Here is a 27,602-nt window from a genome sequence, read left to right on the forward strand (position 1 = left end):
TAGATATTTGTTGCCATTGTTTTATTTTTCTTAGTTCAACATACTTGGCACTTGATCATTATTCATTATTTCTACAATTCACCTGACACCGGTTCACTGCATGCTATGTACTGTAGAATTTATTGGTGATTTGAGCAGATCTTAAATATTGAGTATAGCAGGTGCTGAATAAAAACAGAATCAACGTACACTAGTACTTGGCTTGATCAGCAGTAGCCCATGCAATTTTTCATATTCATTAAAAAAAGAAACAAATGGGAGGATAATCTTGACCTTATCTTTAGATCCCACCTTTCTATCATTTTCAACAAGGGGACCCGTTTTAAGTCTTGTTATGTAAAGTGTTTCAATTATATTCAAAAGGAAACTTTTCCTGATGAAAATTTTGAATTTTACTACAATCAAAATTGAGTCAAACCGAGGCAGATTGTCACAATGAAAGGGTAACAATCCAATAAAAGCCAATATAGTTGAAGTGTTTGAGCAGAGAAACCCCGGGTAACCAAAGAATCAAATTTTACTGCTAAAAATCCCAATAGCTCCCATATTCAAACATCCATTTTCCGAACTGCCTTTTTGAAAAAAACCTTTAAAATACAAAAACAAAAAAACATACCCTAGATGACACAATCTCCACTTTCACATTACTACAGAGCTACCAGGGCTCATCCTTGCATCACAACATGCCTTAAAGGAATGAGCCACCTGTAGCCAGAACTTTCAACCCTCACTGCAACTTATCTAAAATCCACAATTAAACTTCTATACAGCTTTACGCTAAAGGTTACCTCTTCAATTTTAGACCCACACCAGCAGAAGTTCTATCCTATACCTTTTCTTTTATAAATCAAAATGACCTTGAGATGTGAGCGTCTTGGTGTAAATATGCATCAGTGATTGAGAAAATAAAAAAAGACTGAAACAGTATCCATCCCTGAGGAGCAAGGAGACACTGCAACACATTACTGGGAGAAAAAAGGTTCAAAGAAACAGTGAGGCAATCTTTGCTGCTACGCTCAGATATGGAAGCCCAAATATCTCTGGTTGAAGAAAAAATGATAATTGTCAGGAGATGCAGCCTTATTAATTCAAGTAGTTCATTAAACAGTTTGAACTAGGAGAAAAAATATATGCAAAAGCGTTTCCAAAAAGGCAGCACGAACATACAAATGAGATTGATATACAAATATATACACATGTCCTGTTACCTTCAGAAACCTGGAAAGAAGCTCCAACCCAACAGGACAGTGTCATGGGACTTTCTGTTTCACCTGCCCTTATATTGTACTGTTTTGTTATATTGTTATATATGTACTGAAGCCTGAAAAAGCATGTTTACTTGAATATTACATATTTGTGCCTTTTGGGAAAAAACAAATTCCAACCCTGTCTCAATGTACTTGTAGTGACTACACTTTTGTTGACTGGTGTCGGGGTTATCATTTAATCATCATCATCCTCAGAATTGCCAGCAACCAAGTCAACATGTTTGCAATAATCGAATGCTGGGAATCGGATGGCCAGTTCACTCCATTGGTCATATGTGTTCTGCTTGTTGTTGTATGTCACCACAAACTTCTTGATGTTAAGGCAAGGACAGTCAATCCCACGGTACAGCATCATGGAACCCCACGTCTGGACAGGAAGACAGACATCAAGAATTCAGTGGTTAAAAAAATACAACTTGAACAGTTGATCAGTTATTTCTCAGTACAAGTACTCGTGTGAATGTGTTTCAGATGAGTGTGTGCCCAACTTTGACATGCCTGTCCATTCGCCAACCACTGGCCACGGTTTGTGCGCACATGCTTGAATATATTTTCACATTTATTTTTTTCTTTGAATTATCCAAAATGTTGTGAACTAAACAGGGCTGGATATAGGTGGTATAACAGGTGGTCATAGGCAATATAGGTGGTGTAACAGGAGGAACCTACATTCCCGCAGCCTTTGCAGGCAATGGTGCTGTTTGTATTATATCCCAGAAGCCTCTCCTGCAGAGACGTATTTTCTCGAACAATGAACAGCTCCCTAAAAACAAGATGCGATGTCATTCTTTATTACGCAGAAACAATATTGTGAACTTCCTCAACTTTTAGTTACACAGCAAGTACTAAGTAAAAACAGGTGGTAGGAACACTTACTTGAAGTCGTCGGTCACGTTCACGTGGTGCATATTCTCAATTTTTTCGATGTTTTCACCGGTGCACACCTTGGTGCTGCAGTTTCGGCAGCTGAAGCTGACCCTTGAAGGATCCTCCTTATTCATCACCTTCTGCTTCTTCTTCTGGGTGCGAACGCGCTCTTCCATTATGGCCTGCAGCTGTAGCTCCCTCACCTAATCCCACAAGAGAACTACTTGCACAACAAGCTAAACTCATAACGGACAGTAACATGAATGGACACTGCTGGGATTTGTTTGTAATGCAGAATTTTCTATCCACTCCTGGCCCAGGAGGGTGAATGGTAATACAGCTTGCCTCTCAGTCAGTGCTTGAGAGTATATTCACTTTTCCATCCAATCAGTGGCTCCAAATAAAACATGCAGGCTAAAATCTTCAGAGAACACCACTGTTGTAAACCATAATTAAAGCAATCTCTCCAAAGGTTTTTTTTTTTTTTCGACTTAACATTTTCATCAACCTGAACATGTGTAAGTGGCGTACTTACTTTATTTTCGTACACTTTTCGATCTAAACTTTGAACCCTCTTGATGGCTTTGCTCATCATCTTCTCACGGAATTCATTCACGGTCTCTCTCTCGGCCACCCCAGATCCCTCCACTTCGACCAAAATGTAGCTGCTGTCTTCTGCTCTCCCTCTCCCTCTGGCCTAAAGCAATGCAACGACCAGTTCAAATATTCCCTAATTCACTTCTTCATTAGCAGTATCAGCACATAGATTGGCAAAGACTCTTAAAGTCACAGGAAGTGCTCTCCAGGTTCAAGTAAGAGAACTACTTGCATTGAGGTTTTTTTTTGGAATCCATTGATTCATAGGGAGAGACAAAAAGAGCAGACACATCATCTCCCATTTTGTTTGAGTGATGGAGGGAAAATGTAAACTTGTTTTTATGAACAGAATGTCTGACGGATTTGAAACTGTAAACAATTATTTTAAAAAAGCGAAATCAAAGGAATTGACCTTGCTGTTCCGATACTTATAGAGGGGACTGTATATTTTACAATGGTGTCACTAACAAATATCCAATAATCTGCTGTCTGATCTAATCTACTACCCTTATCAGTCAGGCAGTTTTATTCTCACCTGAATCATGGCGATCTCGTTTGTTACCAGACCATATCTGATAACCAAATTGCACTCCTTTATATCAAGGCCCTCTTCAGCAACTGTTGTTGCAATGAGCAAGTTGATTTCTCCTGTGCGAAACTTCGTCAAAACATCCCTTTGTTCCTTCTGTTTATTTTTAAAAGACATAAAATAAAGTGAATTATAGAACATTCATAACTGTATTATACTGTTTTACCCTGCTTTCTTCAATTACATAATCAAGAAACAGTGGTATGACATCAATGATGATATTTAATAAATATAAAAATGTAATCTGGTTATAATGATGTCCCCCTCAATGAAAACAAGACAAACTGACCAGAAGAAGTAACATTTTCTGCAATAGCATAATGTCCCATTAGTATTGCTTACGGAAGTCATAGGTTTCACCACACTCTGGTCACCCCCTCCGATTAAATAGCTGGCCTTGACCCCCGTGTCCTCAAACTTCTTGTTTTCCTGAATCCACTGTTGCAGCGCGATGGCGCTCCGGCGGGTCTTGGTGAAAATGATGCCCCTTGCCTCAGGCCTGTTTGTAAACTCTTTCAGGATGGAGATCCTCAGCGTGGAAAGGCCATTGTTCTCAAACTCAGGCTTACTCGCCACTTCTTGCAGTTTCTTCTTTTTAACTTAAACAGAGCATAAACCAAAATTAAAAATAATTTTGATGATCCTCACAATTACAGATAGAATATCGCCAATTGTAGATACCTGTAAACAGATTGAAGAGGAATATCTCAGTGTCTGTGAGACCTATGGCTTCTTCCTCCTCTGGGGCCATTTTCTTTTTGACCTCTTGGTCATGGTATTTGCAGAGGAAGTTGAAGGCGTCAGACATTCTGATGGTGTTGTTTTGATACAGGGCCTCATTGTACTGCCGCAGGTGCTCGGCACAGACTCGCACCTTTTGGTTTTCTTCTTTTGCAGCTACAAGAACACCAATATTTAACACATTAAGGTTGGAGAATCAGATTCCGATCCACTTCTCTTGGCTCATATGGGCGAGTCCACCAGTCTGAAAAGTCCACCTACTATCCTGTAAGTTATGTATTTTTTTGTTATAATTGTTTCTGGATATGACTACAGTGAATGCAAAAATAAATCAATAAAAAGTGACAATGAATTGATGCGTTTGTGTATGCAGTGGGTTTCAGTTCTACATTTTACAGGCTAGAGCTGAAACCCGCTGGCGTTGCGCTAGTAGTGCCTAGTGTAGGTCTGTTCCATCCCCACAAAGCTAAAGCTAGCTACCACATAACCTTACTGCATGTGGGAGTTTTTGCCATCGGATATTTTAGTAGATTTTGGCATAATTTCTGAAAGAGATGTGATCCAGTAGTCTGTAATACGATGTTACAAAACTACCAACAACATTTTTCAAGTAGCGCAGAAAGGAAAGAAATCCTGCATAGTACGCCTTTGAACATACCCTACGCCAACGCATTTTAACAATAGATTATTGACAAATGCAGGAAGAAACAAAGTGTGACCAATGTACTCATACCATTTTGCTCATTTTGCACCGCCCACTGCTCATAGTTTTGGGTGCCAAGGTCACAGGATGGGGACAGTTCTGCATGTGCATGTATTTCATTCATAATTCCTTTAATCACATCTCCAAAAGGATCCTGAAATATATGAACAGTTTCATAGAGTTAAAATGAATAGTAATACTGTGAATAATATGAAAAATACATTATGGAAATAGTAGACCTGCATTGTATCCAGACTGTCTTGTTGCACTGACACAAACTGCAATATATGCTATACACTGCACTTAGGAGTAAATCAAGCACACAGTCATGTGCCATTTACCCGCATCCTTGATAAAGTTACTGGCATACTGGCAAAATTACTGGCATCCATGATACAGAGCAAAAAAGGCTGTATAGAATAACCAACACAGGAAAGCCCTGGTGGAAATTCTAGCTACTAGACCAAGATGGAATCCAGCTGGACATGGTCTTGCCAACATGGTCACCATCTTAACCATTTTGTTACCAGTTTGATCATCTCCAAACCAGCTCCAAGATGAACATTGCAAATCTATAATCTGCTCAGTTAATCATTTCTTGTTTGATTGTTATTTAGTATACTTGGGACTATTAGCTGACTGAAAGAGAGCTTTATATTAAAATGTTTGGTGACTGTACCTCTCTTCTCTGTTCAGCTCTAGCAACATATTTGTATGGGCCTTTCATGTCTCCTAGTTGTCCGGCCGGTGGCATGATTTTGAAAGCATCCAGATTTGCACAGATCTACAGAATACAAAATACAAATATGTGAGGAACAAAGAAACAAAGAAACCCCTTCAGAGCTGCAGTGTTGGGGAAGGGTGCCCAGGGGCTCACTCGGTTAAGGCACCACACTGAGGTCCAGGGATGAACCCCATGGTCTCAGATCGAATCCGGAATGTACCATGGCCGTATATGGCTGGTAGCAACATAGGGCGAGATGCGTATGATGACTGCATCGCTCTGGGAGGATTCAATCAGTTAGACTTCATCACTGTCTAAGCACTGCCGCTGATCGATCAGGGGCCCCATGGACTGCATGCTAAAGTCGCATAACTTAACAGTCCAAATTAAAGTGGGAATTGGTTATGTACAGATGTTGGGTGGCACATTTTAAAAAAAGAAGAACAAAGGCTTGCTCAAATAGCTGGACTCAAAAAGCTAATTCTTTCCCCATAATGATGGAAAATGGCAACAGAAATACAACGATCTGACAAAGCTGAACACAGAAACACAGGCTTGTCCTTTGTTTTCTGCATTTCAGAATAAATAAAAAAACTGAGCCATCAAAGTTTCTCCATTTGGTGAAACAATGGAAACTGTGTTGAATAGATAAGAGTGTAGAACAGGGTTAGAGGGAGTGCATGGGAATGTGAAATTAATTTCAGGATTAACTGTACTTACAGTGCCCTCTATAATGTTTGTTTTCTATCGTTTGAGAAACTGAGTCATGAGTTCATACTGAGCCATTCACTGCTGCAAACGGTTTCATAGCCTGCGTTACAATCTTCCCTGGTGTTATTTCGTTTAAAACTTGAATACTTGAGAAACGTGTCAATATTTCTTATGCATAGAATAGCTTGTTCAACGTATTGAGCTACAGTTTTAATGGGGAATTAAAACTATAATAAACGTTTAGGCGATGTTTTATTGAAATTCTCACAGAAGAAAATATGTTGGATTAGATTCGATAGAAGTAAATAAAATTAAATCCTTGTATCCTTGTGTCTGGCGTGGCATCGCACACCTTCAGGATGTGCTCCTCAGCTTTCTGCGGGTTCTTGGCCCCACCGACGCCGGGCGAGGCTGTCAGTCCCAGGATCTGGGGAATGGGTATGGGTTTCTCAGCCTCCTGCACTTTCCTGAGTTTATCATTCCTCAGTTTCTGCCTCAGGTAGCGGATCATCACGTGGTTGTATGCCTCACCCTTCTGCGTGTGGTGGCACTCGTCAATCACCATCAGGGAGAAATCTACAATGAGAAAGACCAAGCATGATTCCAACATAGTGTATAGCTGTATTTGTTTGCCTGTAAATTTGAGTGATTTATCCTCAATTTGAAAAGCCTGCCCTGGACACTGACGAAAGACTTGATTTGGTTTCTTAACTTGGTGATTATTTTTTGTTTGATTTGCCACTGAACTTGTATCACATATGCAGCACACATGCTATAGTGCAAATGAGACAAATCCGCCACCCTACCTGTATTCATTTTTGAATATAGTACACTCAGTATGAATACAAAATATGACTGTTTTATTTGACATTATGTTAATTTGTCTCAAACATTGGAATGGGGGACAACATTCAGCACTTCATTAGGTATTTATTACACTTATTTTTTAGAATTTTTAAACTTTTTTTTGTAATTAAATGTTCTGCTGCTGTAGCCTATCCGGGTTTCATGTATTGTAGGCTTAGAGATGGTTTTCTGCATACCACTGTTGTAATGTGTGGTTATTTGCATTAATGTCACCTTCCTGTCAGCTTTGACCAGTCTGGCCATTCTCCTCTGACCTCTCTCATTAACAAGGCATTTCTGCACACAAAACTGCTGCTCACTTGATATTTTTTGTTTTTCACACCATTCTCTGCAAACTCTAGAGACTGTTGTGCATGAAAATCCCAGGAGATCAGCAGTTTCTGAGATACTCAAACCACCCTGTCTGGCACCTACAATCATTCAATGGTCAAAGTCACTAGGATCCAATTTTTTCCCCATCCTGATGGTTAATGTGAACATGAATTTATTGTATCTGCATGATTTTATGCATTGCACTGCTGCCACACGATGCACTGATTAGATAAATGCATTAATAAGTAGGTGTACAGGTGTTCCTAATTAAGTGCTCCTAATTGTGCTCGTTGAGTGTATACAGTGAACTCAATAATGTTTTCTTGATTTGTCTCTGTACTCCACAATGTTTTAACTGTAGATTCTCAGCTTTTATTAACAAGTATTATGATACATTTCGGTATCCCCCTTTTTTTTTTTAATAGTGCCAATTTCAGGGCACCATACATTTTCTCTTCAGCATATTAAATGCATGCTGAATTGGATTCAGATCAGGTGATTGACTTTTTAGTTTTTGGCTTTGAAAATCCAAAATAGTTGCTTTAGGAGTATATTTGGGATCATTATCTTGCAGCAGGGTAGAATGCCGTCCAAAGTTTGGAGGCATTTGCTTGAACATTACATTATATTATTGGCATTTGGCAGACGCTCTTATCCAGAGCAACGTACAACAAAGTGCATACCCATAACCAGGGATAAGTTCGCTGAAAGACCCTAGAGGGAAGTACAATTTCAATTGCTACCTGTACAACAAAGGGCCTTTTTTTTTTTTTTTTTTTTTTTTGAGAACAAAGAAACAAACAAACAGAGCAAAAGTGACCAAAGTTAACTATCCAAACACTGCTTACCTAGCCAACTAAGAATACCGATACACAAAGCAAGTCACAGAGACAACAATTAAGTTTCACAGGGAGGTAGGGAGGGATGGGGAGAGGTGCTGCTTGAAGAGGTGTGTCTTCAGCTTGCGCTTGAAGGTGGGGAGAGATTCTACAGTTCTGACCTCAATGGGGAGTTCGTTCCACCACCGTGGAGCCAGAACAGACAGTAGTCGTGAGCGTGATGTGGAGGTTCGGAGAGGGGGAGGTGCCAAGCGGCCTGTGGAGGCTGAACGAAGAGGTCTGGCAGGGGTGTAGGGTCTGATGATTTTTTGTAGATAAGCTGGGGAAGACCCTTTAACTGCTTGGAAGGCTAGCACCAATGTTTTGAATTTGATGCGAGCCATGACAGGCAGCCAGTGGAGGGAAGTAAGCAGGGGGGTGACGTGTGAGTATTTGGGAAGGTTGAAGACCAGACGAGCTGCTGCATTCTGGATGAGTTGGAGGGGTCTGATGGCAGACGCTGGGAGGCCAGCCAAGAGGGAATTGCAGTAGTCCAGGCGGGACAGAACCATCGCTTGGACCAGGAGCTGGGTCGAGTAGGGGGTGAGAAAGGGGCGGATTCTCCGTATGTTGTATAGGAAGAACCTGCATGACCGGGTCACCGCCACAATGTTCTCGGAGAGGGACAGTCTGCTGTCCATCACCACACCGAGGTTCCTTGCACTGGGTGACGGCGTGAGTGTGGTATCCCCAAGGGAAATGGAGAGATCCAGATGGGGAGAGGTTTTAGCAGGGATGAATATCATTTCAGTCTTGCCTGGGTTGAGCTTTAGATGGTGGTTGTCCATCCAGCTCTGGATGTCCCTCAGGCAAGCAGAGATACGGGCTGAAACCTGCGTATCAGACGGCGGGAACGAGACGAAGAGTTGGGTATCGTCCGCGTAGCAGTGGTAGGATAGCCCATGTGCAGTGATCACAGGGCCAAGGGAGCGAGTGTAAAGAGAAAAAAGAAGCGGGCCTAGGACTGAGCCCTGGGGAACTCCTGTGGCGAGGGCAGATTGCTGCTTCTGAACACTTCAGAAATAATTCTGCTGCTACTCACAACATTTGCACCATCAATGAAAACAAGTGACAAGTCAGTACCTGTAGCAGAAGCCCCACCCTCCACCAATTTCACAGATGAGAGAGGTGGTACTTTGGATCTCGACCAGCCTCATAAAACCTTTTGACTTTCATTGGCACAGCTCTGGTCCACATACTGACAAACACCAATAACAGACTCCAAAGGCAATCAAAAGCCTAGATTCAAGATTAGATACTGAAAGGTTCTATTCCTGTACTAAGGACACAATTGAACACGCATGAATAATCAGAAACACATGTGAAGTCATTCATCCCATGAAATACCATACCAAATAACATTATGCTGCCCTGAAATAGGGGGACTACAGTGCTCTTCATAATGTTTGGGACAAAGACCCATCATTTATTTACTTGCCTCGGCACTCCACAATTCATGTTTCACATATTCACAATTCATAGTCATGTTTAGCGTTTTGTTGCATATCCTTTGCATACAATGACTGCTTAAAGTCTGCGATTCATGGACACATGGATTCATGGATACATGAAGTATTGACTATTTTTTTAGCTTTGAAAAACTAGCAGTATTTTTGGGATCATTGTCTTGCTGTAGAATGAACCGCCGGCCAATGAGTTTTTAGGCATTCACTTGAACTTGAGCAGACAGTTGGTAAGCTTTGGATCTTGGGCAGTTCCTTCTCTCACCATACTTTGCTCTTACCATCACTCTGAAGTTAATATTTGTCTCCTCTGTCCATAAGACCTTTTTCCAGAACTGTGGTTGTTAATTTCAGTACTTCTTGGCAAACCTGGCCATCCTGTTTTTGAGAGTAACCAGTGGTTTGCATTTTTCAGTGTAGCCTCTGCATTTCTGTTCATGAATTCTTCTGCGGACAGACTCCTGAAGAGTGTTTCTGATCTGTCAGACAGGTGTTGGGTGGTTTTCTTTATTATGGAGATAATTTCTGTCATCAGCTGTGAAGGTCTTCCTTGGCCTGCCAGTCCCTTTGTGATTAGTCAGCTCACCAGTGCTCACTTTCTTCTTAATTATGTTCCAAACAGTTAATTTTGGCACACCTAATGTTTGGCTGATGTCTCTAACCGTTTTTATTCTTGTTTCTCCGTCTCATAATGCCTTCGTTGACTTTCATTAGCACAATGTCCTCATGTTGATAAACAGCAATAATAGCTTCCAAAGCTGATCAAAAGACGAGAAAAAAAGACTAGGTGCTGAGAGCTCTTATGACTGCATTAAGGAGGCAATTAAACACACCTGAGCACTTACAAACAGCTGTGAAGCCATGTGTCCCGAACATTACGGTGCCCTGAAATGGATAGGAAATTCACTGCGTAATTTCTAAATCAAAATGCATTAAAAAAAGAACTTTGAATAAAATCTGAGAATGTGCACTATAATAACTGTGTGATTCCAAAGCTAAAATTGTGGCAAATCAGAGGCAGATCAAGACATAATGGGTCAAACATTATGGAGGGCACTGTATATATAAAAGGTGCTGCAATTTCGACATGATGAAACCAAAATGTAGGAAAAATACCATTTAATAAAAGCTGAGAATCGGCACTTTACCATGCGTGGATTGTTTGATGGCAAATCTACAATAGCGGAGTATAGTCAAATTAATAAAAATATATACATACATTACGGAGCTGAACTGACAGAAACTGGTCTGCCTAAATAAGGAGAAATAGGAATATAGCTCTACAACATTAAGAAGCCCAACTGAACAGGTGGTTTACTCACTGCTCCCTGTTTTAACAGAAGCAGAAGTAAAGGAAATGACCTTTCCACGGTCATAAATCCTATTATGTTCCATTGTAAATTTTGTCCAGATCTGACCCCTCACTTGGACTCTGACTGGTAATCTTGATAAACCCATGAACACTTTGCTCTTGTAATAATAGAAGCATCCCAGCACAGCTACGGCTGCTATTTTTCATGCCAGTACACAAAATGGCACAAACTGAGGTATTCGTGCATGCTTAGTTTTCAATAGTTAACAGGGTAATGTAAGGCAGGGCTGCCGAACCCTGTTCCTGTCAAACTACCATCCTGTAGGTTTTCACTCCAACCCTAACAAACAGCTATTGATTTAAATGAGCTGCCAGTTAGTAGAATCAAATGTGCCAAATTAGGGTTGAAAGAAAAACATAGAGGACACAGGACTCCAGGAACAGGGTTGGGCAGCACTGATGTAAGACATTTGAGAGCAAACACATTGGCTGCATCTCAAATGACAAATATGCTGCCTATGACATTTTCCTGCCTGAACAGTGTGTCTCATTACGTGCTGCCATGGGTTTACAAGTGCAGTATTAGATACTGTACAGTATATTCAGTCTGTACATAGACAGAGAGGGGAAGGTCCCCATGGGGCATTTGACCTGACTTCTGTCACGATGACAGGGCCACTTATGAGAATTTTATAAGCAGCAAGCTGACTGTGTGGAAAGAAACACAATCAGGAAACAAGACAACAACAACAACAACCACTTTTGACAAAAGGCTTAGGTAATGCTCTGATGGGAATTCTGCTCTGAACCGGAGAAAAGAAAGGCTGGCATTTATGAAGATAAGGGGAAGACATATCCTGTCTGATGTTCATCCATGAGAAAGGAAAAGCACAAGTAAATAATGCCATGAGGGGGCGGGCTGATACTACCGTGGAATGTGTTGCATACAGCTGAGAATATCCAGCCCTATTCCTACATGGTATCCTACAGTCTAAATAACAATTACTGTATAGTGCTGTATACTCAAGGTATTTATCTCATCGAAAATGATGAAGTTCACCTGAAAGACGGACACCTTCATCTTCGTCAAAGCTTTTTGCCACTTTGAAGGCATTTTCCAGGATTTGCGCTGTGCAGATGATGATGTCATTTTTTGCCACAATCTCTGAGAAGGAGATTTTCAGCTGGGAGTCGCCACTGACCCTCTCAACGCGATAGTGCCGCTTCAGATACTTTCCAAACTCCTTGATGTAGTGCTGCTCCACCAGAGGCACCTGCAGAAGGAAGGAACAGCCCTGATGTCACTTGAGAAAATCTTACAGTGCTGATGTCCATACCTGCACCTGCGGACTTCAGAGATACCCCTCAACCAGAAACTGACTGTACTGTACAACAGGTGACTCATCCCTAATCCAACAAAAGCCAGCCATACGTATTGGTTGGGAATAACCGTGTTGTTATTGAAATGACAGTTGGGTAATGGGACTCAAGAGTCTCCAGTGTCCTGTAGTTGGATGATATCTTGAGACCCAGTGTCAGGCCCAGCCTCTCTGAAACCTCTCTGATGACACAAAGCATTCCTTACACATAAGAATAATTCATCGTATCCAAGAACATAAGGCATATACAGTATGTCTGTACACTATGGAGACACTGGCATATTTTGTCCTGTATGTGTAAACACTATGTGGGGACACTCAAATTTCTTGTCCTGTATGTGTAAATACAATGTGGGAACACTTGAGTATCCTGTATGTGTAAATACAATGTGGGAACACTTGAGTATCCTGTATGTGTAAATACAATGTGGGAACACTTGAGTATCCTGTATGTGTAAATACAATGTGGGAACACTTGAGTATCCTGTATGTGTAAATACAATGTGGGAACACTTGAGTATCCTGTATGTGTAAATACAATGTGGGGACACTTGAGTATCCTGTATGTGTAAATACAATGTGGGAACACTTGAGTATCCTGTATGTGTAAATACAATATGGGAACACTTGAGTATCCTGTATGTGTAAATACAATGTGGGAACACTTGAGTATCCTGTATGTGTAAATACAATGTGGGAACACTTGAGTATCCTGTATGTGTAAATACAATGTGGGAACACTTGAGTATCCTGTATGTGTAAATACAATGTGGGAACACTTGAGTATCCTGTATGTGTAAATACAATGTGGGAACACTTGAGTATCCTGTATGAGTAAATACAATGTGGGAGCATGCGAGTATCTTATCCTTATCTTATCCTGCATGTATATAAAATATGAAGGGAACCACGAGTACCTTGTTAACCAGGACGACCACTTTCCCCGGCAGTCCTAGCTGTGCCCTGGAGTCCAGATGTTCTTTCGTAATATAAACAGCAACTCTGGTTTTACCACTTCCTGTTGGGAGGCATATGATGATGTTTTTTCCCTCCATGGCAGGTATTGCAACTGTCATCTGATAATCCCGAAGGACAATATCAGTGTCCAGTGGCTCTTCAGCTGCCGCTCCCCCATCACTGCACCCTGTGAAAGTAGTGTTTACAATGTTAGTGTCACCCCTGGAGTAAGTGTTTTGTTTGACATTTTTGCATTCCTTCCGTATTGGCTCAGGCGGTAAGCAGTCGTAGGGTTGCCGGTTCGATCCCGCCCTGGGTGTGTCGAAGTGTCCCTGAACAAGACCCCCAAATGCTCCTGACGAGCTGATCAGTGCCTTGCATGGCAGCCAATCGCCGTTGGTGTGTGAGTGTGTGCATGAATGGGTGAATGAGAAGCATCAATTGTACAGAGCTTTGAATAAAAGCGCTATATAAATGCCAACCATTTACCATTCTGCAATCAACAGGCTAAATATTTTAATCTGAGCTTAATCCCTGTGTTATATCCCAGTGTTTCTCTGCTTGTGTACTGTGTGACTTTGTCTGCACTTGTTTCTGTCTCCCCTACAGGTGGAGATAACAACGTCATGGCCCCGTTTCGAAGAGCCGTGTCGGAGGATGCACGCCAGATTCACGCCACCGCATGACAACCCTTTGGTGGAGACACGTTGCCAAAAGGACACCATGACAACCATTTGAGCCATGCCTGTTTTGAGGATACGGAGACCTGAGGAGCACAGATTTTAAAAAGATGTCTCTATATACAGTATTAATGTGCAACACTAGTGCTTACACCAGCCCAGTCCAGTCCAGTCCAGCCCATAAGACTTTTGCACAGTACAATATATGACATTCTCCCAAAAATATGTAACGGATAGGGCCCAAGATTATTATCACTGATTATTATTGTACTTTCTCTTCTTCCAAGCTTGATGTTGATATGTGAAAACCTGCCAATAAGAATATACAGTTCTCTCAACATCAATACAATTAATAACAACTGGCAAGTGGATTTTGGTCTTTGATTGCATTTTTCAGCTGTATCCCAGAATTGATACAAAGACATGCTGCCTTTTTAACATGCCATAAGTTTAAAGTTCAGAGCAAGTCCTCTTCAAAGAATGCAGTCTGGTTGTAAGAAGATTTTCTCCTTATAACTTATTTAGGGTAAAGAATACCTGAGAGCCACCAGACTGAACCAGGTTTTCTTTTTCATTTGATAAGGGGTGCGATTTTTCTTAAGCTTTTTTTGCAATGTTTTCATACACTGACATTTTATTGCTCTGTCAGTGCTGTGAAACTGTTGTGCCAATGTTTGATATGCTTTCATCAGCTTCTCTACTTTATTGCCAATTTAATTAATTCTGCCTTTCCAAATTACAAGATAAGGTCAAGGAGTTGTGCAATGAGCGAGAGAGCCGTTTCTCCAAACCGCTATCTTCCAATAACTCAATCTTCTTTAATGGTGCAAGGTGTAACGTCCATTTGCATGGACCTTGAATAAAACCCAATGCATTTCAAATGGTACTCCGCAGCTTACGTTTTGCAAGACTCAGAAGGCAGGCTTATCAGTAGATAACAATCTTGCTGCGTAATTGTGTCTGTCACATGTCCTGTGTGTGCACCTTATTTTCCTCGGTTGGACAAAGTTGAAGAACGTCATACATGATATTGCTTTCCAGAGCCACAATGTGATAATCATAAGTAAAATACATCTAAGCATTTTGTCCCAAAGAATAGTGTTGCAATGGTCATGTAGCATGCATTGCCAGAGAAAGAAGTAACCAGTTACATAACCCAAATACATTTACACATTTCTGATGCCCCCTGCCTCTCTTGAGTATTTTAGTGTGTAGGTACATTGTATTTGTAAGAATGATTCTCAAATCACCTGTGATTCATTGTCTTTGCAAAAAAGTGACCTTCTGAATCTGGATTTGTCAGCGGCTCTGTTCAGCTCTTTGAAATCAACAACCAGGGTCAATTCTTGCACTGATTAGAAGCTGGAAATGGCCCACATGGCTTTTACAAAATGCCATCTACTTCTCCAACAGGAATATTTGAAATTACTATTGCCTCCATATAATCAAGCCAACTTTCACAAATACTCCTCCAAACTTAATATACAGTCGTATGAAAAATTTGGGGCACCCCTGACAATTTCCATTATTTTCATTTATAAATCATTGGGTGTTTGGATCCGCAACTTCATTTTGATCTATCAAATAACAGATGGACACAGTAATATTTCAGTAGTGAAATGAGGTTTATTGGATTAACAGAATGTGCAATATGCATCAAAACAAAATTAGACTATTAGACTATTACTATTAAAAATATTTAAAAATATATATTAAAAAATATATATATATAGATATATTCCAGGGATCTCCTCCTTCCTAACATTTAACAAACCTTTCACACCTTGCCCATGCTCGAATTTAACTCTGTTGTTGATGGAAAAGTTGTTTGACTGTCCATGTTTCCCTTCCTACATGCTTACCCCTAGTAGCATCATATTATTATTTTTAATTAACCTCAAAAATAGCACCTAATTATGTAATTAGTCAGACTAGGTGCTGATTACAAAATTATTAAGCCCCAAGTGCCTCACTAGGGGTGTCCAATCTCATTTTAAAAAGGCTGGTGTGGCCGCAGATTTGTTTTTGCCCGGCACTAGTACATCTGATTCTAGTGCCGTCAAGATTGAAGACCGTGATTAATTCATTAGAAGAATCAGGTGTTGTGGTGCTGGGGAAAAAACAAAAACCTACACTCACACAGTCTCTTTTCAGATAAGACTGGACACTCCTGGCCTACACAGATCCCAGGAGAATAACTGCTGAAATTCAGCCTGATGGCCAAGCACTTCAGATGAATTCTATGTTTGAGTGATAGATTAAATAAAGCTTTGAGTAAAAGATGAAAAACTGTTTTTAAAATAAGAATTTGAATCACATCATCATTACTGTCATTCACTGGCAGCAATTCAAAGGTGTATTGTGTTTTATGAACACATGAACACACGTTTACATTACAGCATATGAGAGGAACACAGTAATTAACGAACTTTTGTCTGCTTCTCTATCTCTTCTCCAAGCATAAGGTGAATTGCTTAGTCAATTAAAAACAATGCTGGGCCCCTCATATGTACACTAATGGAGCCTTCGGGTTCACTTATCGCTGAAAGGTGCTATTATTTCTCTGAAGGAACACCAGAGCACAGGGCTGTTCTGATTAGGAGGCCCCAGTGTGCTATTCCATTTGGAGTTCAATAAAGAATGAATGCTCTCTGCTCGTAATAAAATAAAAACAGCTATGTGTGATTTTGTCCTGAATCATCATACCTATCTTAACTCATATGTAACTAAAATGAATTCAATTAGATATACGCAATTAACCATTTGTTAATTTATGGTTGGTTTATGTGAATGAGTAATAACTTCCTCAGTAGGCACCGATACTAGGAAATTCTCATAGTTTTTTTTACTATAAAAACTGTACACATACCAACCTACTGTACTACATACACTACGTCTTGAGTACACCAAAACTCAATGGTATCTTCTTTATTTTTTTTCATATACACTCACTGAGCACTTTATTAAGAACACCTATACACCTAGTTATTCATGCGATTATCAAATCAGCCAATCATGTGGCAGCACGGCATTGCATAAAATCATGCAGATACGGGTCGGGAGCTTCAGTTAATGTTCACATCAACCATCAGAATGGGGAAGAAAAGTGATCTAAGTGACTTGGAATGATTGTTGGTGCCAGACAGGGTGGTTTGAGTATCTCAAACTTATCCCCTGGGATTTTAATAACAGTTTGCAGAGAATGGTGTGAAAAACAAAAAACATCCAATGAGCAGCAGTTATGCGCACAGAAATGCCTTGTTAATGAGAGGTCAGAGGAGAATGGCCAGACTGATCAAAGTTGACAGGAAGGTGACAATAATGCAAATAACCACACATTACAACAGTGGTATGAAGAAGAGCGTCTCTCAACACACAACACGTCAAACCTCCAATGAATAGGCTACAGCAGTAGAAGTCGTATAAATAAAAAATAAGATGTATAAATACCTAATAAAGTGATAACTGAGTGTATAGTGATATGAAATATGAGATTAGGTACGCATTACCATGTAACACTACTGAAACATGTTTAAAACACTCCTGATACTGAACACTCCAACCTCCTGTTCAGAAATGTCAAGCAGTCACTGCTTCCCACTGCAGTAAGCGAAGCACAAAGAAAGCAAGGGTGTAGTTTCACAGGACTGTCCAAAACAGACTCAGCTCGGAATCTGCCGAGAATGTTTACACTCCAGCCAACCACAATAATTAAGCCATTAAGTATTTTGAATACACTGAATACACTGAAATTCTTCCAAGCCCTGTAAATCCTGCAAGTGATCAAAGGTGAGATTGAGAATCACAGGGGTGGGGAAAAAAGCTCAAAGAACATGTACACATGCATAGGGTGAAGCCACACATCCTGGGTGGAGAAGCGGCGACAGCATCGCTGTCCATTCATTTTCAATGAGAGATCACTGAAGGCAAGCTGGTGAAGTGACAGAAAGGGCAGAGGACCAATAATCTTATCCTATGTGTAATTGTCCCTTGTTTATTATTATTGTTTAAATTATTATGCCCACAAGTGCCCGATTGTGTGAGGAGAGAGCATAGGTGTAGGCTACATAGGAACTGGAGAGGGTAGAAGGGGCTAAGCTGTTAAGCCTAGGAAGTCATTGGAAACTATAGTCTACTGTGCGAAATAGTTTGCTGGCCATTAGTTCTGGGAAAATGCCTTTTTTGAGAAATTCTTAGGGAATTTTGAGGATTGTCGGTAACAAGCCACACTGTCAAACAAGCAGATTTAACAACCAAAGGATACCTTAGTCTGGCAATGTGATCATAAATGTCATTGTGAAACAATGGTTGATTTGGTCCAGTTTTCAGAAATATTTAATAAAAATGTATATAGTATATACACTTTTACTGTATATAAGCGGGGGAAGTTTTATTTTGCTTTCAAAAGTCTGATATTCACCATTCACTTTAATGGGAGCTCCAATGTTTAGGATTTGTGATGCATGCTTAGATCTGGGGCTTCACAAGCTCAGGGTAGCTGAAGGTGACTTCCTGTCACATGGAATATGCATGTCTATGGGCAAGAGCGATGCCAGGCCATTTTCGGAGGAAGTGTGGCTTCACCCTTCCATGTTGATCATCAATCTCAACCTGCTTCCATAAACATTGCCTGATTACCAATCAATAAATTGCCACCTGTAAAACCTCTCTTGGTGCTTATAAGCATGCTCTTTCCATAGCGATGTCTTCTTATTATTCCGAGCATATACAAGAAAATATGAATAATTCCTCTGCGGAACAATTAGTGATCTAAATAATAATAATACAACAGCAAACTCCCAAATTCAAGTTTCATGTAGCAGTAGTGATTTCTTAATTGTCTTTAGTGTTAAGGTAAAAGGAATTAGGGAAAAGATTCACTTCTTTGGCAATCCTCAATGTTTTTCTCCCCATTGGGGAGTCTTGCACTGTAAAGCCATTTTTGTGACAGTATCTGTCAAGAAAGCGCTATACAAATACAATTCTGTGGAATTGATTTAGCCATCCGGTATGGAATTAATCATACTAAGGGCCTGCTCCAACATGCCAAGGTACACAACTGTATTTTAATATTAGGGAATACGTTTGAACACAAAGAAGAGCCGACAGTAATTTATTCACATATAAGGCGCCGTTAATGTGTGTGTCTGCTGGCGTTTTAGAATGTGCTGCCATTGCTTCTCATCAAAGCAGATGATCAGAGGCTGGCCAGTGCCTTCGGCTCTATGGGTTTCCCAAAAATGTATTCACTTGACCCATTCAGTCAGTCACAAAAGGACAGAATACATTATTAATTAACAATATTTGTACATGAGATACAGATGTATTGAATAAAAAAATACGGCCCCTAGAGCCCAGAATGTATGCTGAATTGTGTATCCCTGGGAGCTAAGGAATATCACATAATCTTGCACAGCATGAAACAACAATTTCTGTTCTTTTGGCTCTGTACTTCAGCACATTGGATTTGAAATTAAACAATTAAAATGAGGTCAAAATGCAGACTGTCACCCTTAATTCCAGGGTATTTACATCCATCTCTTTTTATACTGTACAAATACTTACAGACTGCACTGTACCTTGATGAAGAAAACACACACACACACATCACCTCTGAACAAACGACAAACATGAGCGGGATTGTGACATTGATCTGAAAGAGCAGGTGACAGCATACGGTTAAATAGTGTTCAGCTGTCAGTGCGGGACCAGGGCCGGCTTGTTTACAGAACAGATATGCTGCTGAGGAAGCTAAAAGCTTTTGTAAAGAGCACACACAGCATGCTGCTTAAAAGCTTAACAAATATATGACCGTTTTTCCACAGGAAAGAAAAATGCAGACAGAGCCTTTCTGGTCCACCTCACTGGCATCAGATGTTCTTGGCAAACAAATTCAAGGACTATCATGGGTAGAAATGAGGGACATTATCAAACGCATCCTTCCCTGTGCCTTCTGATGTTAACCAACCAGCCACTAAGAAAGGCTTACAGGTGTCACTGCTTCAATTACGTGCTATGACGGTGGTCCACAAAAAGTAATCCCGTTGTACCATTTGGTTTCTTGACTTTGTCCCACTCCAGACAATGCTAATGCTGTGTATTTTAAGCATGTGACAAGCAGTCTGTTCAAAGCCAAACGTTTATTGCAACATCATTCCATAATAAAGTGCTAAAGATATGGTAAACTACATCTAATAGGAGCCTAAATAAAGTATCACTGGGCATGATTTTTTCTAAAGCTAAGTAAATTTGACTTCTACATCATAAGTGTTTATAATGTAGGCTATATGATTTGCTTTTCTTTTTTGTGCATTCCAAAGTATTAGATCATTCTGATTTCCAGGTGCATGTAGGCACTCTTCGCAACACTAAAATATTTGTCTGCCTTTTTTTTCTTTTATAAACATTTTTCAGTTTAAATTATTTTTACTGATTTTCACATTTTTTCCACACGAAAAGAGGGTTATAGCTTCACAAGTAATGTGAGTCTAATGTTTAGTCATACATGGAAGTGTAGGCATGCCTGCCACTTCCACTAGCCACAATCACAAACGGAGTGACCAAATACATATGTTCTGTTCTAACTAGCAAACAAGCACACACATGCATCCCCAGACACAAAATACATTAATTTACTGGGTTCTGTTACTGAGATATTTCAAACTAAAGTTTGCAACATGTTACCAACAATAAGAAGGACCATAAACTACTGTGAATAAAATGCTCTCAATGGTAATTTACTGTAAAAAGAGCATTTGACATTCAGGCAGTATCATAATATTTAATGTTTTTCCAAAATTTTTAAGTGATTGTGTCAGAACAGGATTAGTGCAGGTTCTGCTCTCTCAATGTGTCTAATGAAATCAGATGAAATCAATCAATCAAATGTTATTTATATAGTGCTTTTTACAAAGATGCTATGTTGTTTTATGCAAGACTACAAACTATACACCATTCTACTTTACCTGCTTGTTCAATACCTCAACTGTCACCAAAATCAAGCTATAGGCCAGAAAAGATAGAATCCCCACCATAGCCTGGTTCCTCTCAAGGTTTCTTCCTATCAGGGAGTTTTTTCTCCCCACTCTTTGAGGGCTTTTCCCACTAGGGTGTTTTTTTACCTCTTGCTCTCTGTGGGCTTAGGGCTGGTATTTCTATTCTGTTACTCTGTAAAGCGTCTTCTTTGACAGTCCACTGTGAAAAGCCCTATACAAATACATTGAAATTCAATTGAATGACGTGTAACTGTGAATGTTACAACAAAGAGCAAATAGATTGTGAGGGCATCATGCCACCTGCATACATACCTGGCTCAGAGGCTTCATCAGGGCTCTCTTGCTCCTTGTTTTTTTCTGTTTCTTCAGCACACCCACAGTAGAGATCCACATCTGAAAGGAATATGGTTCACTATATTTTAGTACTTTTTTTCATATTAATATCAAGCTATTACTTACACATTACCAGCATTGTCACATATGAAAACAATGAAAAAACATTATACATCTGAATGCATTTCGGTGGATGATATCAGATATGAGATATGACGTTTTGGAGATATGACTTGTTAAATTATGTGTCTCCGACAGAAATGGCGTTGAGAAATTTGTCTTCAAAGTTTTGTGAGCGTTTGTCACAAATTCTCACCTAGAAGTGACCTAGATGTAATACTAGAAAAGCAGCGTTATTTATTCATTTATTAGTATTAATTCATTTCGTTTAAACATCCTATTAGTGATATAATGTTTGTCCAGGATTATAGCATCAATGTCTGCACCCTTAGTCACCTATAATTCATATAATACATATTATGAAATCATATGCTGGAAATAATTAATGATATGGCAAACAATTCATGTTATACTGAAAGTAGTGTAGGGGAAAATATAGGCAACAGTTTTACTTGTTTGTTTCAACAAAATTATTCTAAACTAATCACCGCACTAATCATTCTCATATCTATAACGCCAGAATAAACATCCAATTTTTTATTTAGAAAATATTGCCACTTTGTTATGCAAACAGATAATTATTTGAATTGAATTAACCATACCGCACTTATCTAGCTTATAGAAATGGATCTATTAGCCTGCCTCTTGAGAATAGATAAATAGCCACATTTTATTTGAATGCAACCCCAATACTTTTGTGGATAACCAAATTGAATTTGGCCTTTCTATACTGTTAATGCAGCACGTCAAAAGAGCTGTGACAATAATGACACCGTGACTTCATTAATTTGCGTAGACTACGGCTGTTCCAACAACAAAAAGGAAGGACTGACAGGAAATGTGGACGTGGCTGGACTTTTTTTTTTTTTTTTTTCATATTTGCACATTGTTGTAATGGATTAATAGCTGAATGACAGACAAGTATTTCAAGTTTCCAGATTTGGGTGTTTTCAGAAGGGTGATTCCCAGAAGGGTGATTTCACACAAGTATAATCACTGAGAATAGAGAAGAGATCTCTCGATATATAATATATTACATTATATATAATACAGTAGATGAGGCTACTACTCTGAAAATATATTGTCTAATACATGCAAACAGGAAGGTAGCGCAATTAGCTGATACGTTTCTGTTTAGACTATTTAAATATCTAAGATAGATTTCTTTGATATAGGAAAGGCTTTAGAATCTATCATTCAGGATCTTGTGGGTCACAGAAATTAAGTCAATGGACAATATAGAAGACACTTTGAGCCCCTGATGAACAGATTATACTGTATCTGTAACAGATACATGTACATAAGCCACAAATATCTATTGACTTCTACGGAAATAACAGATATATATTTGATATTACACCAGACTAACTTCCAAAGCGTGATTAAAAAACAGGAGTGAAGTAAAATATTATGATAAAAGTAGTATAAGTGTTAAATCTGATAACCATTAAAACTCCCAAATTGTGTTGCTAGTCTTACAGTGAAATCATATAGCTCAAGAGCATATACCAGGGACTAATAACATCTCTCCTCTATTTAATAGAAACTGGATCTCAGCCAGCGGCTCAACTGACAGAGAGCTGGACTGGATCCTACTAACTTTTCACTTTTTAGCTAATTTCAGGTGCCACTATGGTAAATGGTAAATGGTTGGCATTTATATAGTGATATGTGCTGAACTAATTACTGTGTGATTCTAACTAAAGCTGCCAGACCTCTCCACAGATAGACAACCTTGAGCAACAAAAAACAGAAAAACAAACTGTGCCTTCGGCCAGGCGAGTTGGTGCATGCTAAGAGTCTAATTGCTAAGAGTAATCGACAGACTAATACAATATTGGCATATACACTGTATATTTATACTAACAACGTTATCACAACAACAGTGACAGTAACATGTGACTGTGATAGAAGGAATTGACAGATCTGAGATCAAAATGACTGGTTACAATTAAGAGTAAGAGTATCAACAGACAAACGTAGACTGTAAAGAGGTGGATTGCAAGATAGATATCACAGGAAAAAATGCAGTCAACACCTAAATTGTTACCATCAAATAACTAAGAAATATGCAGAAGAATTAAATATCTCTAATTGTTGGGTCTGTGTTCATCACCTGTATAGTGTGGAACAGGGAATGGAGATGATAGCAGTTTCTTTAGACTGGTGCTCGTATTTTCTCTATAAAATAACCACTGAATTCTACCAAGATTCTAATCCTGATATAAAGCAGATTATGTATGAAATGTTAGGAGAACCATATAAGCGCAAAAATATACCACTACCACTATATAGCTATCCCAACATGCCCCCTGTTATGCTATTGGTGTCTTCTAAAATGGGTTTTGTATATACATACAATGAAACAATGTTTGTTTGTGGGGAAAGGGAAGGGTGTTTTCAGAAGGGTGTTTCCCAGAAGTGTGTGGTACCTGGTCATTATAAGGAAATAAATTCCTCTGCTCAACAGCACTCATCTAATTTTTTAAATGAGGACTGCGTAATGGTACACCCTTTGTGGAAGTACATATATTTTACATTTTATATCTTAGATAATTAGATATATCGTAGATAAAACATATTTTAGCCCACTTCATGGCAGAAAAGTTAACAGACCACTTTATCAAGTCACACCTCAGGGAAAAGAAGAACACAAAATGAAATGAAGTAACTTGATTTGATTCCACCTGTATCTCTAGAGGAAACTTCGATGGAGCTGTCAGGGTCAGTGAGAAGGCCGCTACTATCCAATGACATCTCTCCAAGGGAGACGCTGGTGTCTGTCACTTCAGGGTCCTCTTCCGGTTTATCTTGATTTTCAGCAAGCTCATCGTCATCCTTCAACACACAAGGCTTCTCACTCTCAGCAGCAGTGTCATCTGAGAGAGGGAGGGAGTGAGAGAGAGATTTCAGCTGGTCAGTCGCGACATTTGTTTAACTTAAAATCAAAGAAAATAAACATTGAGGAACTCATAAATACCAATACAAGCAAAACTGATTTGTTCCACATAAGCATTAGGTAGACTAACTTGGTGAAATGAAAACAGAAGCGGCCAATAGGTGGGGCTATTTGCGATATTTTGCAACAATTTCTCCCTTGGTATAAGTCATATGTACAAGCAATGATTATTACAGTCGATTCCTGTTTAATTTTGGGGTTTGCCTCTGCGGTAAGAATTTTGCCGGCCGGGAAAGAATAATTATGAGGTTCCGACAGTATGGGGCAGTTGCGTTGCATTTCGGTCATCCATCCATCCATCCATCATCTTAACCCGCTTATCCTGAACAGGGTCGCAGGGGGGCTGGAGCCTATCCCAGCATACATTGGGAGAAAGGCAGGAATAAACCCTGGACAGGTCGCCAGTCCATCGCAGGGCACACACACCATTCACCCACACACTCATACCTATGGGCAATTTAGACTCTCGAATCAGCCTAACCTGCATGTCTTTGGACTGTGGGAGGAAACCAGAGTACCCGGAGGAAACCCACGCAGACACGGGGAGAACATGCAAACTCCACACAGAGAGGCCCCGGCCGACGGGGATTCGAACCCAGGACCTCCTTGCTGTGAGGCGGCAGTGCTACCCACTGCGCCATCCGTGCCGCCTGTAACAGGTCATTTATAGCAAAATTGCTCACAATCCATAGTGGTTTAGGGTTTGCTCTTCACACAACCACGACCAGGTGGCAAAGGTGAGGGTATAGGGTATATTTTCCACTGCAGCAAAAATGGCAAGATTCAGTAGCCCAGTACGCCACACAGCTCGCCAGTTGACTGCACCAATGTGCCGTGCAAAGTTTATTCCAGAAAATATAGCCCATAAGGTACAGTTCAATTCATGGAAGTCATGCTCAAGCCTCTGCCTTTCTTCAGCCATAGTTGAAGTATACAACTGGCACAGCTCGAAATCCATTTTTCCTTCCCCAAACAAGCAATTTGTCAAACAGTCATTTCATCAACAATGTTTTTTACAAAAAAACTTTGGAAGCAGTGGTGCCCAATCATGTGCCGTGGAAGGCCCAAGAGTATATGCAGGTTTTCATTCTAACCAATCATGACATCTGCTGATTTCATCAATTAGTCCCCGCCCCTCTGATTGAAAGAGTGTTAATTAGCTAAATCAACAGGTGTCCTGATCGGTTGGAATGAAAACCTGCATACTCTCGGTCCTCCACACATGATTGGGCGCCAAGTCTACTGTAACTCTCGGTTCCTCTTTGAGCTTTGATTCCCAGGGAACCCATGACTGTCATGCTTTTTATGGCAAGTAGGCATGTCTCAATAAGGTCATAAAAAATAGACCTCTCTCAAATGGGGAAGGTATGACCAGAATGTATGAGAGTACATATAATCCTTTTAAGCCTGTTACAAACAACGTTTGTTGTTATAATGCCAACTAAAAATCACAAACCTTTCTTCAAGCACTTAATTTTAGAGGAGCAATATTTGTCTGAATGCCACATTGGTTTTTAGGAATCCAGAGTTTAACAGCATAAAATTTAATTCAGTTTAATAACATGTTCTTGCCTTCATTGTCTTTGGTTGTGGTGGCTCCTGTGAGTTCTCGGATTAGATTGAAGTGTTCAGACTTTTTCAGTGCTTCAAGAAATGAAGAAAACCAGCCAGGAGGCTTGACAGCAATCCTTCTGAGAAGCAGACGTGCACCCTTAATGCTTCCATGATTTCGAGTTTCAGTCATGATCTACAAGAAGAATGAACATTTAAGAATATCTAGTTGTGCACGTGTTATATTGTGTTTTTTTAACAAGACATAAAGTTAACAAACTATAAATCAAAGCAACATAACTGCATGCAGGTGCATGAACTTGGGGAATTATAGTGGATGCATAGTGGGAAATGGTAACATTACTCCCCAGTACATACGCGCACACACGCACGCACGCACACACAATATACATCATACAGCGATATTGACACTGTCCTGAAGAAAATGTAAATACATGGCAAATCATGCAAGCAAATATGTTACGGAAGCCATCCTCAGCGCTTGCAAAAAGGAGTGACTCAAATAAGGTACCAGTTCGCCCTCTTGTGGTGTATGCACATTACATTCATAAGTGAAGCTTGTATCAACGACAATTTTTCAGTTCCCTCAATGAGTCACACTGCTTTAACACAGCTAAGCGTGAAGTCACTCAGCTAAAAACAATCCTGTTTATAACCAGTAAATTCAGACTATGAACTGGTGCATACCGTATGCAAACATTGCGTAGATTAAGCATTAAGATAGGCTAAAGCATTGTATTCTAGCTACCATGGCTAATCCCATCTACACATGATAGAGACATACGTTACTTACATTATCCTTGTCTTCCTCAGTTAGTATACCTTCCGCACGACAAAACATGCATACGTCCTCTGTCTTCATATCAATGAGACGAGGAACAAGCAGACCAACAAGTTGCACAACGTAGTCATTATTTGCTTCCAAGGAAGGTGAAGGGAGATCTTCCGTGTCCACATATTGGGCCGCATGTTTACAACCACCAGCCTCAAGTGCATTTAAAAAGTCCCTAATCCAGCCAGCTGGGTGTTGATTCTTTATGACTGTATCAATAAGGAGGTCCGCTGCTCGCGAATTGCCGTCAGTTCTAGCTTTATGTAATATAAGGTCTTTCTGTTCGCGTTCAATAAAATGAATATGATCTAAAACAGGCTCAACTTGAATAAGATTCTTCAGTCTATTTCTAAAACATTCTACGAGACTGTTAAAGCGTAAAGCTTCATCAGTATTAGGATCAGAAGCCATTTTCAAGCACTTATCCGTGACTTATCGACAGTCTTCAACTGACGCACTGAAGTCGCGTATGATGCTGACAAACATATAGCAAGGTACAATAGTTATTTCCAGTAAACTCCTGCTTTCGGTTTCGTTTCGGTATTCGGTTTCTGTTCGTAATCACAAGGCAATGACCAGTCTCGCTATAACCAACCAAAATAGCCTATTAGCCTACAACATGTTAAAGTTTCTCACCTAGTCGTTTGCATTTTATTGACTCATAATACTTTTAAATTACCCAATGTTTTTCACTGCGTCACCCGACCAGACGTCATATTGCCTCTCATGGTGTCTGCTGCTGG

General features: G+C 39.9%; 1 protein-coding gene across 2 annotated transcripts; it reads right to left on the minus strand.

Moving 5' to 3' along the window:
* ifih1 (interferon induced with helicase C domain 1) lies at positions 1 to 27,602 on the minus strand. Of its 2 annotated transcripts, none has more exons than XM_061235095.1 (16): positions 27,539 to 27,602; positions 26,028 to 26,202; positions 24,184 to 24,375; positions 21,356 to 21,436; positions 13,329 to 13,555; positions 12,093 to 12,306; positions 6,553 to 6,776; positions 5,445 to 5,549; positions 4,796 to 4,919; positions 4,003 to 4,218; positions 3,664 to 3,920; positions 3,268 to 3,417; positions 2,671 to 2,832; positions 2,145 to 2,338; positions 1,938 to 2,031; positions 1 to 1,635 (listed from the first exon to the last, which is right to left on the minus strand). In XM_061235095.1, the coding sequence occupies exons 2-16, from the start codon at positions 26,197 to 26,199 to the stop codon at positions 1,444 to 1,446; spliced, it is 2,604 nt and encodes an 867-aa protein (XP_061091079.1). In that variant the 5' UTR covers positions 26,200 to 26,202; positions 27,539 to 27,602; the 3' UTR covers positions 1 to 1,443. The 2 variants fall into 2 exon arrangements, with proteins under 2 accessions (XP_061091079.1, XP_061091078.1); XM_061235094.1 differs by lacking the exon at positions 27,539 to 27,602 and adding an exon at positions 26,821 to 27,531.

The sequence above is a fragment of the Conger conger genome, chromosome 3 (assembly GCF_963514075.1).
Source record: "Conger conger chromosome 3, fConCon1.1, whole genome shotgun sequence".
In the NCBI taxonomy this organism is placed as follows: domain Eukaryota; kingdom Metazoa; phylum Chordata; class Actinopteri; order Anguilliformes; family Congridae; genus Conger; species Conger conger.